The sequence below is a fragment of the Pseudophryne corroboree genome, chromosome 10, assembly GCF_028390025.1.
Source record: "Pseudophryne corroboree isolate aPseCor3 chromosome 10, aPseCor3.hap2, whole genome shotgun sequence".
Lineage (NCBI taxonomy): Eukaryota > Metazoa > Chordata > Amphibia > Anura > Myobatrachidae > Pseudophryne > Pseudophryne corroboree.
Window position 1 is genome coordinate 153,213,802 of NC_086453.1, and position 15,575 is coordinate 153,229,376.

Here is a 15,575-nt window from a genome sequence, read left to right on the forward strand (position 1 = left end):
AGTGAAACACTCACAGTTGGTTCTTGGGGGGCACAGTGACACATACCCACACAGTGGGTCCTGGGGGAGGGGGGCACGGCAATACACATGGGGGGGTGAGGGCATGGTGACACACAAACAGATGGGGGGCATGGTGACACACACAGTGGGTCCTGGGGGTGGGACGGATCACATGGTGATACACATGCAGATGGGGGGGCATGGTGACACACACACAGTGGCTCCTGGGGAGGGGGGGACATAGTGATACACACACACACACGCAATGGGTCTTGGGTCGGGGCAACAGATACCATTATCAAGCTCATCATAGTGCAAAAAGCGGTCAGCTGTGGATTCCTGAGTGGGGGAGCATTCATTTGCACCATAGACTCACCTCCCCTTCTTTCTGCATTGTTCAGCATCCTGATGTGTTGGCAGAGGCGGATCCAGAGGAAAATTAAAGAGGGTGGCACCGTGATAGGGTAACGGTAATAGTTATATTTACATGCACTTAAGGCATGTGTGCTTCCAGATATGGGGTGTGGTATCACAGGGGGCATGGCCTCAAATAATACGCCATCAGGTAATGATTGGTTGTAGGACTGCATCCTGGTTTATTGCCAATGTTTCACCCTGATGAAAAGGCTGATTGGGCCTTGAAATGTTGGTCACCTGTTCCATTAGGTATGGGAGCCTGGAAGGCACCCCAGCACAATATAATTATTATAGTTTTTAGTTGGTAGTGGCAGGTGCAGCATACCTTGTTTTGTGCACTGCATTGAGACTCAGACTGCAGGACACGAACTGCCCATCTTTGATGAGCAGAAGTGGCCAGCTGGATCTCCAACAAGCAGCATAAGACATCTGCAGGACAGCCCTGTCACAATCACACGAGTTTGACTGCACCTAGCATGGTGGTAAAGGAAGTGGAGGAGGAAGCGCTGGGAAACTGTGCGGTACAGTGAGGGCTAATGAATCCTTCTGCGCCGTCATAAGTAACAGTCTTACTCGATGCTGGCATTTGAACCCCACGCCTGGGCTGGACTCTGGACGGCTGGCAGTGGGGGAGGTAGGTTGCGGTTTGATCATGGGGAGGCTGGAGCTGCAGCTCCAGCCTCCCCATTGGTTACCACACGGACTTGCTATTAGAGTCGCGGCGGGTCCTAGTGCCTGCTGGCTTTTTTATCAAATCTGACTGACAGAAATAGCAGTAGTGCTGCTGCTGCTGTTCTCCTTTTGAAAAAAAAGAAGAAGTCAGAGACGACAGGGGAGGCACGGGCCCGAGTGGATTAGGTGGGCTTTTCGGGGCAGCAGGAGATTGATGAGAGGATCGGGAGCCTGACGCAGGATGCCGGAGTATTGGCAAGTATTGCCAGTGCCCACCATAACTAAGTGGCATGTGGCCGGTGTAGCGGTTATGCCGGCTCCCGATCACCGCTGGCCTGGAGGGGGGACGGCGGTTGAGGAGAGGCACTGTAGTCAGTGCTGCAGCATGACTGACATGGTGCAGGGGAAGCGGCTGTCCCTGGGCCCTCGTGACAGCTTGGGCCCCAAAGCAGCCGCATCCCCTGCACCTATGGTAGCTACACCCCTGCTTAACATCATACCATTGACAGAATCAAGTGGGACATCATAGTGTTGCTAATTTCACTGTGTTTATTGGGCAGGTCAGGGTTTATGGATGCAATTTAATTATCATTGCACATCTTTGCTGGTATTTCATGTAGGTAAGTCCATTTGTGGAACACTTGCCTCTTAAGATTTACAGAAATGAATACCCACCTAAGCTATTACTGCGTATCCTGTGGCCCCATTACATCTGCTCCCTGGGCCCTTGAGAGCAGATAGACTGACACTGACACCTCTGGGCTACACAGATGCCACAACTGCACTAATCACAGCACTGTAGTTCAGCCAGTGACTGCATTTATGTGCTACACTAGGTTTTTATACAGTTTGTGTTTACATTGCAGTATTTCCAGTTTTTGTTTTTGAGTTGGGCTTTCAGTAGGTGCAGATTCAAGAAATAACTACATAATTTCATTACATTTCACCTGAAAAATTTTGTTTTTTGGAGGGTTACATGGCAATTTTCCTTTAATAGATTATGTGAATTGCAAATGGACTTTACATTACAAAAGAAAAAAAAAAAAATAGGAGGTCAAAATAGATCCATGATAGATCTCTGTCCAGGTCGGCTCAGCTACTGAGCGTGTTGTTGAAAAGTAGGCGGGATGGTGGGCAAAGAGATCAATTGCATCATTGCAATCTATACAGTTAGAAAATATATTATGTTTTATGGAAAAACAATTAAGAAGCGCTAGTATCATATAAAAGTTCTTTAATAAACCAAAAGAGCAGTAAAACCACCTATATAAGGTTCAATTACGAATATGATACACAAACAATGCAATGTAATATTTTATTAGTAAGTATATATAAATTCAGCTGAATTGGCTTTACCGCTACCGACGGGAATCAGCGCTTCCCAAATTACGGGTGAGAACAGTTAAATTCAAATAGCGGTGAGCATCTATCTCTAAAGTATTAAATTACTTGAACTACACCCGTATTTATTCTAAAGTCCAGGACTGCCAATTATTGCAAATAAGCTTTATTTATCTTGGATGACACCAGCACCATGGTATTTTAAAAAATGAACTGCAACACTGTGTTTTTAAAAAAAAGCCAATTCAGCTGAATTTATATATACTTACTAATAATATATTACATTGCATTGTTTGTGTATCATATTCGTAAATGAGTCTTATGTAGGTGGTTTTACTGCTCTTTTGGTTTATTAAATAATTTTTATATGATACTAGCACTCCTTAATTGTTTTTCCATAAAACATAATATCTTTTCTATCTCTAATTAAGGCATCCAGTTGCCATTTAGGAGCAGCAAATAAATGAACCATATATCAGGTGTTTTAAATCTAAATTACCTAGTACATTAGCACCCGATATAGTAGGTTCTATATATTCCCATTTTCTTCTATACAGTGTTGCAATTACAAGCATTCTGAAGCGGGTGCAGGGTCACAATTATGCAATTCAGTGCAAATCGCGTCATCGGCTGCCTGGACAGCAATTGCACTGAACTTCTTGCCTAGCCAGCTTTTTTCTATCAATTCCATAGAACACTGACTGTATACATTTTTTTCTAAACTGAGTTATTTATTAGAGTTGTCAGCTGGGTTAAGTTATTTTTAAACCATGGAAATCATGAGTATGCAAATCCCGTGGTTCTAACAGTTGTATTTATGGCTACAGTAAATATTGTGCCAATTCCCTGAGTTTCATTTGAAACTTTGGCCCTCATTCCGAGTCGTTCGCTCGGTATTTTTCATCGCATCGCAATGAAAATCCGCTTAGTACGCATGCGCAATATTCGCACTGCGACTGCGCCAAGTAATTTAACAATGAAGATAGTATTTTTACTCACGGCTTTTTCATCGCTCCGGCGATCGTAATGTGATTGACAGGAAATGGGTGTTACTGGGCGGAAACACGGCGTTTTATGGGCGTGTGGATGAAAACGCTACCGTTTCCGGAAAAAACGCAGGAGTGGCTGGAGAAACGGGGGAGTGTCTGAGCGAACGCTGGGTGTGTTTGTGACGTCAAACCAGGAACGACAAGCACTGAACTGATCGCACAGGCAGAGTAAGGTTGAAGTTACTCAGAAACTGCAAAGTAGTGTGTAATCGCAATATTGCGAATACATCGGTCGCAATTTTAAGAAGCTATGATACACTCCCAGTAGGCGTAGGCTTAGCGTGTGTAACTCTGCTAAATTCGCCTTGCGACCGATCAACTCGGAATGAGGGCCTTTATGTAAACTAATAGTTCTCTATGCAATGAATGAAGATTACAATTACTAAGTTTACGAGCAGTAAAACAATTACCCAAAGCTGCATAAAGGTCTGTTAAAGTCTCAGAAGAACAGTATCTCTTCCACAACTATTTCAGAGCTGGCAAATGTATAATTTAAAATCTGAAGTAAGATGTATTAAAATAAACCTTCTCTCACATTCTACAGTTCACTGGAGCTGGGCTAAGCAGCCATAACTGGATGTTATCCACCAGGATTAGTTAAATATAGTTCAGATAAGGAAACCTGATCCTTGCAGATATTCCTCCCACATGAACTTTAAATGTTGTGCCTGCATCAGTCAGCAATATGAAGACAGACATGAACATGTTAGTCAGACTGTCTGCATGCATATAGACTGTGAAATAGATTCAGAAATTCTATAACTGTCTTACTTTTGACATTTTACTGCTAGAACATTTGTTTAACTAACCTAAAAGGATATTATACAGAACTTTGTATGTATTGCATATCATTTAGAGAGTAATCAGTTATTTAAATTTTAGTACAATTATGAAAAAAAATCTAAAATAAAAAGTTCTTAATTCTTGCAAACATTAAAATAATCTATTTGATCCAAGGTAGACATTTATACCTCTTTCAGGCCGCATTCCTGGGTCCAGCCTGGGTCACTGAACACTGGTTTCTAGTTGTGTCATTTGTGTGACTTGAAAACAAACTACAGGCTGGACTCGGGATATTGCCAGGCTTACCTCTGCTGGCACTTGGGGATGACATCATCTCCAAGCACGAGGAATGCGGCCCGGCTCCTTTCCAGACCAACTCAAGTTGGATTCCAGAACCTTTTCTCCCCCCCCCGATGGATAAAATAAAAGTTTTAAACAGAGGCATTTCCTGTCCCTGAATCAGACCTGCCATGCAAGCTCTGACTCCCCTTTATCTTCAAAAGCCAATTTAAGCTTTTTACACTCACAAGCACAGCCATCAGCACAATCCTCACCCATTTACAACTCTGACCTTATCCCACTTCACCCTACTGACCTCTTCACTCCACTAATGAATGCCGCCTCTACTGCCAAATGGTTACTTCCTCCCACTCTCTCCTCCAATGTTTTGCCCGTGCTGCACCCCACCTCTGGAATTATCTCCTTCTCCCTATCAGACTCTCTCTCTGTCTCTACAAAACTTCAAACAGGATCTCAAAACCTACTTGTTCATCAATATCATTCAGCTCTCATCTTAACCCACTGCCGTATGCTCACTGTCTACCCCATCTGATTCACTCCTGTCTGTCTGCCGCTCCCCTTTAGAATGTAAGCTCTAGTCTCACAAACAGGGCCCTCTTTCCATATGTACTTTTACTTTCCTTACTTATACCATCCTCTTCTCCCTATTGCTACAATGGCAGCTAACCCTAACACACATGGAAGCATATGTAATAAGGTCCGAGCACTGGCGTTTATATCATGGGTGCAATGTGCGCGGTGCACATGGGCCCCTGGGTCCATGGGGGGCCCCACACCGCACACATTGCACCCATATTTAGGTACTCACCTCTCCGGAATCCAGTGTCAGACACTGCAGCAGCCTTCGTTGTGCAAAAAATCCACTCCAAAATGGCTGCCGCGCATGCACACTTTGCATTTTGTCTCCAGAACATGGCGGGTGCCATGTTTCCAGAGACCTGCGCATGCGCAGTAGGCTCCGGCACAGTGTCTCAGCCTACAGCGCTATGGAGAGGAGGGGGCCCACCCAGAGTTTGCACACGGGCCCACTCCTCGCTTAAGACGCCCCTGGGTCCGAGTTTGCCAGAAGTGCGGGATGCCGACTGATCTCAAACTTTTTTAAAGTGGCAATCATTTACAAGGCATGGTTTTGCCTTGTAAATGATTGCCACTTTTAAAAAAAAGTCTGAGTTCATCTGACATCCTGCACCTCTGGCAAACCCTGAAACTATTACAGATGTCCCATTATCCTCGACAGGAAAATAAAAACACATTGGTTCCCACAGTGAAAAAAGACACACATTGTCCCAGACAGGAAAACACACACATATCCCTGACAGAAAAAAAAAAACCCACTCACACTGGCCCCCACAGTGAAAAAAAGCACATTTCGTCACTGACCGGATACTTGCAAATATTCAGTGTCACCTGGATTAATAAGGTATGAAAACTCAGCAGTCACAATCCTGATGGCCAGGATGCTGACAGCGGCATCCCTACAGTCAATATCCAGATGGATTCGGGGTAGTATTTTAACCCTAACACTCCTCCTCCCCCCGAAGCCTAACCCTAACTTCACTTCCTATGCAGTCTAACCCTAACTGTACCCCTAGTGCCTTACCCCAGTACTTACAGCCAGGATCCATTGGGAATCTGATTACCAAGATTACAATGTCGGTATTCTACCAGGATCCTGACCACATCACCCTTGGATGTTTATACTGGGGTCCACAGCAGATATCTCCAATATCTCCGATCCACCATTTATAAATGCAAAGGCAGCCCCCGTAGGTTTCTATAAGGGCTGCTTATTTGCAGAATTTACCAAGCTACAAAATTACATCTGCAGCTGTTTACCTGTTTAGCCTAGCCATTGTAGCCTATAGACTACACTCTGCAGAGTTTACTGCGAGATGGATCCAATCAGAGCCCTTGTCCCTGCATTTGGTTTTTAATACATTGGGACGATCCTTAATTGCTTAATTTGCCTAAGAAAGAAATTATAATTATCGGGTCTATAACCTGATAATAATGAATACAGTATGCCCACAGTCCAAGAATCTAATGGTAGATTAATTTGTTTCTTCCAAGTGGATCCTAGTATTTGTGTGGTAGGGCTTTTAAAGCTCCAGTGGGACAAGGACTTATGAGAATGGTTCAATAGTCTCTGGAAAGCACAGCACAAAATTGTGGTGCTTTACAAATGAATAAAAATATGATTTCTTTTTTTCAGAAAAGAGTTACCATTCCACCCTTAGACCTCTAAACATAACTGGTATTTGAAAGCATTTAACACAGATTCTCAAACAGGACACGACAAAGAATAATGTAATTAAATAGACCTGTACACATACATCTGCCAAGCATTTGCTTTGCGATGTCAATAATATCACCTAAAGCAGCATTACTCTAACTCCACTTATGGTCATCTAGTGTAACTTAATGGGAATAGTTTAACAATTAGCATATTTAGGGAGCTTGTTAAAGTACAGTACATACACTTTCTGGGAGAAATGCAAATAAGCCAATAGGAGAATAGACATTTGTGTAATGTGAGCAGCATTGCCCATAAGTCTATTCTTTTGTAGTGGCTTATATAAAACTTACCCACAATACGAATGTTTATTGCTGCACAGTCTTCCATGTTTTCAATCTTCACAGAGAGGTCATATTTTCCTGAGTGTGAGCGCTCAGAGGACCGTATGAAGATGATGGTATCCGACTCGGAAGTTCTGATACTAACTTTCTTAGGATCCAGTGGTTCGCCATCTTTTGTCCAAGTGACCTGTGGTCTTGGTTTTCCCTGTTTTAATTAAGTATAGCAAGGTAAGTCAGAATTTCTTTCATTTTTCACTTTGTCTCACAGCTGCCTACATTGCTACTGAGTGGTGGAAGACTACCGGCAGTAATACATTTTGCTATTCATTCCATAAATGATGACAGCATTAAATACTCAGTTGTTCTTCCTTGTAAACAATCCAATTGCACTTTAAATAAATGTGAAAGGAATTGTGTCTATCACTTTCACCTCACCGTACCTGGAAGGGAATAACTAGGTTGACATGTTCCCCTACTTTCTTAATATATGTCTGTCTCAGCTGCCGTGGTAATCGGATCTTCGGTGATTCTGTTGGGAAATGAAAGAAAAGATAATAAGATCTGAACCACCAGTAATTAAGACCTATGGCTCCGTCTCTGGTTGGTAAATACTCCAAAATTGTAAGTGTTGGATTTCAACCTACTATCTTCAATCAAATCTTCTCTTGAAACTCATTTCCCTTAAGATGACATACAGTATGCCAAAACTTAAAAACCTTGGTGTTTACATCACCAAAAATTATCATCAGGTCTATAAAACAAATTACCCTTGTCTCCTTTTTGACATAAAGAGTGACTTTATCTGCTAGAACAAACAATTTATCTTGTGGATAGGGCTTATAAATGCAACCAAGTAATATTTCACCGTTTGATGGTGCTATCCATTTTGGTCTGAGACCAAGCTAATAAAGCTTATTCCCTTGCTATTGAACCCTCCCAAGTCCCTATTTTTGCAGTTCCACTTTTCTACCTGGTTTCACCCAATAATATTGATCTATACGCTGGAGCGGGGCATCAGATTTCTCAATGATTTCATTTGCTTGCCCTCTTTTCCCCAGTTTACTGACCTTCATTAATTTCTCAACATCTTACACAAGTTTTTTTTCCCACTACCTATGAATAAGAAATTTTCATGTGTCCCAGGTTTTTCATTTAATGGCTAGACTGCCTACTGCTTCTGAAGCACTCTGTTTATGGTAAGCCTCCACTAGAGTTTTAATTTCTACTTTCTACTGTATGCCAAGCTCTTCTTCCCCAAAACCCAGTCTTCTGACCAGCATGAACGTGCATGGGCACCATTATTTGTGGAATCCTTAGATAGAGAAGGATGGGCAAAGATCTGGGAGCAGACCTCCTCCAGGCCCCATATGTGTGAGGGTAAATGGTTTTAAACTGCTGACTAAATTGTATTGGATGATTCCTGGTGCTTTGGATGGGCATTGGAAGGAGTATGCAGCTGCTGGAACATTTTTACATATTTGGTGACATTGCCTAACTTATCTAGAGCCTGGGAAATCATGACGGATTTAGCATGCTCAGTCTTACACTTTGATCCCTCACATCTTCTTATATATTATTTGCTTCATTTTGCTCCCCCCCCCCACCCCCCGAAACATTTATATAAACTTTTTGGCCACTTCATTTATGCTGCCACTTGTCAGGATGCAGCAGACTGGGAACCTATAATATCTCCTCTTCCTTTGCTGCTGTACTGCAGAGAATTGGTTTAATATACTACATGGAATATATGATGGTCATCATTAACAATTCCACCAAATCTTTTGAACCTGTGAAATCTGGGAACCCTAGGCTGTACATTAAAGTATCCACCTACCTTTTGTATTCTGAATAGCACTCCTTGAATGTTACACTTTCTAAAATGCGGTCACCTCATTCCTGACCTTGCATCTTTTAAACCCCTGTGCCCTGGGCTTACTCCCTACAGTACATTCTGTTACATTCCGGTTTCTTGCACCCACCCCTGAAAACCATCAAGTCCTAGTTGGCAACTTGTCCATATTGCTTAATACTGTATCTGCAAACCCACCATAATTCTATACTGCTTCCCTATAGTTACTGCATGTCACTGCTCCTGACTCAACTGATTTTTATCCTCATAATGCCAGTGACTAATTGTTCAAACCTTTGTTAAATAAAGAATTATAAAAAAAATCTGTACCACATCAATTTATTTTTTAAAAGGACATTCATTAAAATATACCTGCCAACTATACATACTGGAGGGATTTTAGGGTCTGATCAAATTGCAGTCAGTCTATCAATGGATATCACTCAATCATGAGGCACAAACAGATGCCACAAGGTTCTAATGAATTCCTAGGCTGCATTCTCATGCTCTGCGGCAGCATTCTCCCTGAACCAACTGCAGCCCAGCACACAGCAGTGTCTACTGAGAGTCTACTGACATTGACAGGTGAGAAGTGGGATGGGACGCTGGACTCCAACATGCCTGGACCTGCTTACTCCCCTCCTATGGGTAGGGGTACATTTGTCAGATATTTCTTGGATATAGCATAGTGCAGCATTTAAAACTGTACATGAATGTATTTGTAGGTTCATTACATACTGTAACTGGCCAGTAAAAAGTATCAGTCATATATTAAACATGAGTACAAAAGCCTCTGAAACTGAGTGTTCATGTTTTTGATTCCTATCCATTTCACAATAATACAAATATCTCACCTGATTCCCTTGCCTCACATCTGTAGAAATATGTTGTGTCTTGGCTCAAATAAAAGTTAACTGGCTCCAAACTAAACTAACTCTAGTGTGAGTGTGTGTGTGTGTGTGTGTGTGTGTGTGTGTGTGCGTGCGTGCGTGCGTGCGTGCGTGTGTGCATGTGCTAAGGAATATAGGGGGTTATTCAGACCTGATCGTAGATGTGCTAAATTTAGCACATCTATGATCAGCTTCCCTGACATGCGGGGTCACACCTGCGTTGCCCGGACCATGCGCCCCTAAACGGCGGCCAAATGCCGCCAGCCCGCCCAGCGACCGCCTCTGCCTGTCAATCAGGCAGAGGCAATCGCAGGGCTAAGACAGCCATCGGCTGTCTGTCATGCGCCGGCGCACAGCGTACTTCAGACCTGATCGCTGCTGTGCGAACATGCACAGCAGCGATCAGATCTGAATTAGCCACGTAGATTGTAAGCTCCACTGTTTCAGGAACTGATGTGAATGTGCAAATATTCTCTGTAAAGCGCTGCGGAATACATGTGCACTATATAAATAACTGGTAATAAATAATAAAATAAAGAAATAAAACTGTTTAGATTTTTCTTCCATGTCAAGTTTTTTTTTCTACAAATAAATGTCTTTTATTTGTAATTTTAAAACATAACAGCCTTCAAATTATGACCAGGAAATCCTGGAAAGATACAACAAAGCGTTTTTTTTATTAAAGCCATTGCACCTTATTATATTAATGTTATATGAATGGGTAAAGTAACTTACGCACAATCTCCCGGATTGTAACCGACTGTCCGAAAATTGCTGGCTCACTTTTGCCTGCAATATTCACAGCACGCACACGGAAGAGAAGTTTTTCACCAGTTGGAAGACCCTTAACAGTGTATCCACATCTTTCCACAAGCTCCTTGTTGCCCTCAATCCATTCATCAGCTAAGAGAAACAAAGAAAATATGGTAAAAGTTAAATATTGAAGGGAAAACAGAAAAAGATGGTAGTTTTGGACTGAAAATCAGCTGTATTGCCAGAATCTACTTGTCAATAACCGTCTTATCTTTCAGGATAGGATTGGTGTGCATCACGGTTACCACAATTATTTCACTATTAGCATTGATTAGTTATTAAATAGATATAGTTTAGCGAGTCAATATAGTAACATATATATATATATATATATATACTGTATATATATATATATATATATATATATATATATATAGCATTTTGTATGGCAAAACATGTATATTTATACATGGTATTTTGTATGGCAAATTCCCACCTAGACTGGTTTCCACTTGGTAACCCTTAGATGTTAGATCATATGTGGGAAAGGGGAAGTGGATGTACCTCTGCAGAAGTTAATTACAAATTATGTATTACTAAAGATAACCCCAATTAATAACCATCACAAATTATGTATGTATTAATTGGTTATTGGAGGTGCTACCGGAGACAAAATTGCTGACCACACTTTTTCTCTCTTCCATGCAACCCTTAGATGTGGTCACACCTCCTTAAACTCTTCTGTGTGGGTGGATCCCCCTATGGTTCACTACTGCCATTTACCTTCATACTGCCACACGCACACACCCAACAGTACATATGCATATATAAAAGCAAATTAACCACAGTCAAATCTGCAGATGGGGGTCATTCCGAGTTGATCACTCACTAGCAGTTTTTAGCAGCCGTGCAAATGCATTGCTGCCGCCCAATGGGGAGTGTATTTTAGCTTTGCAGAAGTGCGAACGCCTGTGCAGCAGAGCGCCTGCAAAATCTTTTTGTGCAAAACAAAACCAGCCCTGTAGTTACTCTAAGTGTGCATTGATTCTAACGACCAAGGGACGGCTTTTGACGTCACACACACGCCCAGCGAACGCCCAGCCACGCCTGCGTTTTTTCTGCCACGCCTGCGTTTTTCTAAGTACTCCCTGAAAACGGTCAGTTCACACGCAGAAACGCCCACTTCATGTCAATCTTCCTGCGTTCGGCTGTGCGACAGGAATGTTCGTTAGACTCTGTGCAAACCCACGATGCTCTTTGTACCCATACAACGCACCTGCGCATTGCGGTGCATACGCATGCGCAGAAATGCTGAGTTTTAGCCTGATTGCTGCGCTGCGAACAACGGCAGCTAGCGATCAACTCGGAATGACCCCCAAAATGCTGAAGATTATTTGTATGCAATGTTTTGAGTGATCACTAATCCTTCAGGTAGTACAGTTAAACAAAAAGTGACAAATTGGTGCTATTTAAAGCATTTTGGTGCCCCAAACAGGAACAAGTAGAATATACTGTAACTTGATTTAAACAAAGTGAACATAACTCAAATAATTCAATCATGCAAAATTGTTACAATAACCAAATAACCAAATAAAATAAATAGATTTACTAGTAAGATTGTGTTTACCTGCATCCTGCATGAGTAATTGCATGTCAGGGTCCAGATTGTGCTGTCCGCAGTCTCATGATACCACTCCTAGCAATGGCCACAGTCTGTTAGTATTCATAATAGTGGGTGTCTCAGGCCTTATACATTCATACACACGAATGTACACCAGGGAAGGGCTTGTAGCACCACTTGAATAAAGTCACAGGCAGGCGACTGGCTAAAGATGCAGATGTATCTGCGCCCACCTCTGAATCAGGCTTGTACTGTACCTACTTCAATTAGCAGAGTCATGAAGCCTGATCCTCCAGTTTAAGTCATAATAATAATGTTTAGATTTCCCAGCAGAGATATTACTCTGTGGACTTTGTAACATGTACAAATGTAGATGTTTATGGGGGTATCCTACTGCCGGCGGTAGTTTACAGCATGCCAAAATTGGGCTAATAACACATGGGATCCAAGATATGTTCCCAGGACCATGTGTTATCTCCACACAAACAAGCATCCTGGGGCTGTATATCGGGGATTATGCTTTGTGCGCCTGAGCCATGCGAAGCATAATCCCTGATAAATGCCAGCGTTGGGGCTCAATGTTTTCAAATGATGTTTTAGTTGATATATACAGTAATTTCATAAATGATCTGTAATGCACTCTCCTTTTAATGGATACATATACATACATGTATTTAAAAAAATAATCAGCAGCTTTGACTGATGTATTAAAGCGGCAACTGAAATAAATGCTATCTCCGACTGGTTTATCATTTATTTCTGGTGCATCTTTAAATCCATGGATTAAAGTCGCTGATCATAGGCTGCTCTGACAAACCGCGGGTTATTAAACCTAGCCCAAGGTGTACTTACTTCCCTCTTTGCAGTACTCAATCAGATAACCATCAATGCCTCCAGCTCCGATACGATCTGGTGGTCTCCACTTCAGAGTGCAGGTAGTGTCTGTGACATCCTCAACCTTCAAGTGTAGAGGTTCACTAGTAGGAGCTGAAATATAGCGTTGATGTATATGCACAGTTTACAATTGTTTAAAGCAGTGACATCTATTTTGCTATAGTTACATGCAGTGCCTTTTAGTTACTCCACATTACATTTTAAATTGGAGAAATATGAAAACATAATGTTATTGTATTTTTCTTTATGCTAGCTTTACCAGATCTGTAAAGTGGAAATTGTGTCTAAAGTTTAGACATACAGATATAAAGATAATTCTATAATGCTGTAGCTGTTTGCTAGTTATACAGTAGGAGTTAGATATGATCGGCGGGATCTAATGTAGTTCGAGATCGCTGGAAGTGTGGGATGTCAGCCAATCTCAGATGTTTTTTTAAAGGGGTAAATACTTACAAGGCAAAACCATGCCTTGTAAGTGATTGCCCCTTTAAAAAAAGTAATAGATTGGCCAGCATCCCACACCTCTGGTGATCTAGCCACATACTGTATGTTGACATTCATAATGTCCAGGGGTTAAACTGAGCCGGAACGGGGCGGAACTGCGTTCCATCAGTTCCACTTGGAGACGGAACGCAGTTCCGGCTCACCTAACCCGATGTGTGCCTGGCGCCGCACAGGGAGATGCCGGGCGCCCGCTGAGATTGTATTACCTGTGGGCGCCCGGCTCTCTCTCCACAGAGGAAGCCGACGGCAGGAGCTCACTACTGAGCTCCGGCTTCCGGCTCTGTCAGTGCGCACTATGGGAGAGACGTTATGACGTCTCTCTCAAGGTGCTGAGGAGTGGACGCCAGGAGGACTGATGTGGTCGGACGTGGGAGCGGGGCCTGGTAAGTATGGTGTTTTGGGTTTTTTAACATGTGTGACTGTATTAGCGGGGCAAGCTGCTGGGGGCAAACTACAAGGGGGAAAGATACTGGGGGCAAACTACAAGGGGCAAGATACTGGGGGCAAACTACAAGGGGGCTAGCTACTGGGGGCAAACTACAAGGGGGCAAGCTGCATGGGGGCATAACTACAGGGGGCTAAACTACACGGGGCTAAACTACAGGGGATAACTACTGGGGGCTAACTACAAGGGGGCAAGCTACTGGGGGCAAACTATAAGGGGGCGCATTACTACAGGGGCACATTACTACTGGGGGCATAACTACAGGGGCATTACTACTGGGGGCATAATTACAGCGGCTAAACTACTGGGGTCATTACTACTTGGGGGCTAAACTACAGGGGGCAGACTACAGGGGGCATTACTACTGGGGGCTAAACTACAAGGGGGCTAAACTACTGGGGGCATAACTACAGGGGCTAAACTACTGGGGGCATTACTACTTGGGGCATTACTACTGTGGGCAAACTACATGGGGCTAAACTACATGGGCTAAACTACTGGGGGCATTACTACTGGGGGGCTAAACTACAGGGAGCATTACCACTAGGGGCTAAACTACATGGAGCAAACTACATGAGGACTAAACTATAGGGGCTAAACTACTGGGGGCATTATCACTGGTAGGCTAAACTAAAGTGGGGGTAAACTACTGGGGTCATAATTGGAGGGGCATTACCACTGGGGGCTAAACTACTGGGGGGCATAACTACTGTGGCTAAACTACAGGGGGCTAAATGACTGGGGCATTACTACAGGCAACATTACTACTGGGGGCAATATTACACAGGGGCATTACCATTAAGGGCATTACTAATGGGGCACTACTAATGAGGGCATTGTAAAGGGGGAACTTCATAAGGGGCATCACTCCTGGGGACATAAGGGGCACTACTACTGAGGGCATTGCATAAAGGGTACCACTACTATGGGCTCTATATAAGGGGCACTACCACTGTGGGCACTACCAGTACAGTGGACATTGCATAAGGATCACTACTACTGTGGGCATTGTAAAAGGGGCGCTACTGCTGTGGGCATTGTGTATTATGGGTGCTACTACTGTGGGTATTATTACTATTGTGTGACCACGCCCCTTTCTTTTTGAGACCATGCCCCTTTTTTGGGGCACGCGCCTATGCCGTGCGCAATACCTTTATTACATGGGCACCGGGGAAGGGGGGGGGGGGGGTGAGTTCCATCACCTCTCTAGGACCACTTTAAGCACTGATAATGTCAATGTGAGAATATTGACATGGTCATAATTGACATTGACCATGTTGATATTAATCATGTACAGTAGACACTGATGAAATGTTGACGTAATAGAATGTTGACATATCATCCCAGGTGGCCCAGAATTCACTTGCCTGCCACTTGTGGCAGCGGTGTCTCCAGTGGCAGCTTCTGATATCATGTGATCATTAATTCCGGTGGAGTCCCCCTAACCCTAATCTCTACCCCACCCTAAACCTCCCTATAG

The 15,575-nt window shown here is 43.1% G+C and overlaps 1 protein-coding gene across 3 annotated transcripts in view; it reads right to left on the reverse strand.

Moving 5' to 3' along the window:
* LOC134966278 (myosin-binding protein C, fast-type-like) overlaps positions 1–15,575 on the reverse strand; it is a 231,571-nt gene that overhangs the window by 17,578 nt on the left and 198,418 nt on the right. For all 3 annotated transcript variants that reach the window (XM_063942887.1, XM_063942886.1, XM_063942888.1), the window contains 4 exons: positions 13,105–13,239; positions 10,614–10,781; positions 7,580–7,668; positions 7,149–7,344 (listed from right to left, as the gene is read on the reverse strand). In XM_063942887.1, the coding sequence (XP_063798957.1) occupies positions 7,149–7,344; positions 7,580–7,668; positions 10,614–10,781; positions 13,105–13,239 (588 nt within the window). The remainder of the gene's footprint in view (positions 1–7,148; positions 7,345–7,579; positions 7,669–10,613; positions 10,782–13,104; positions 13,240–15,575) is intronic.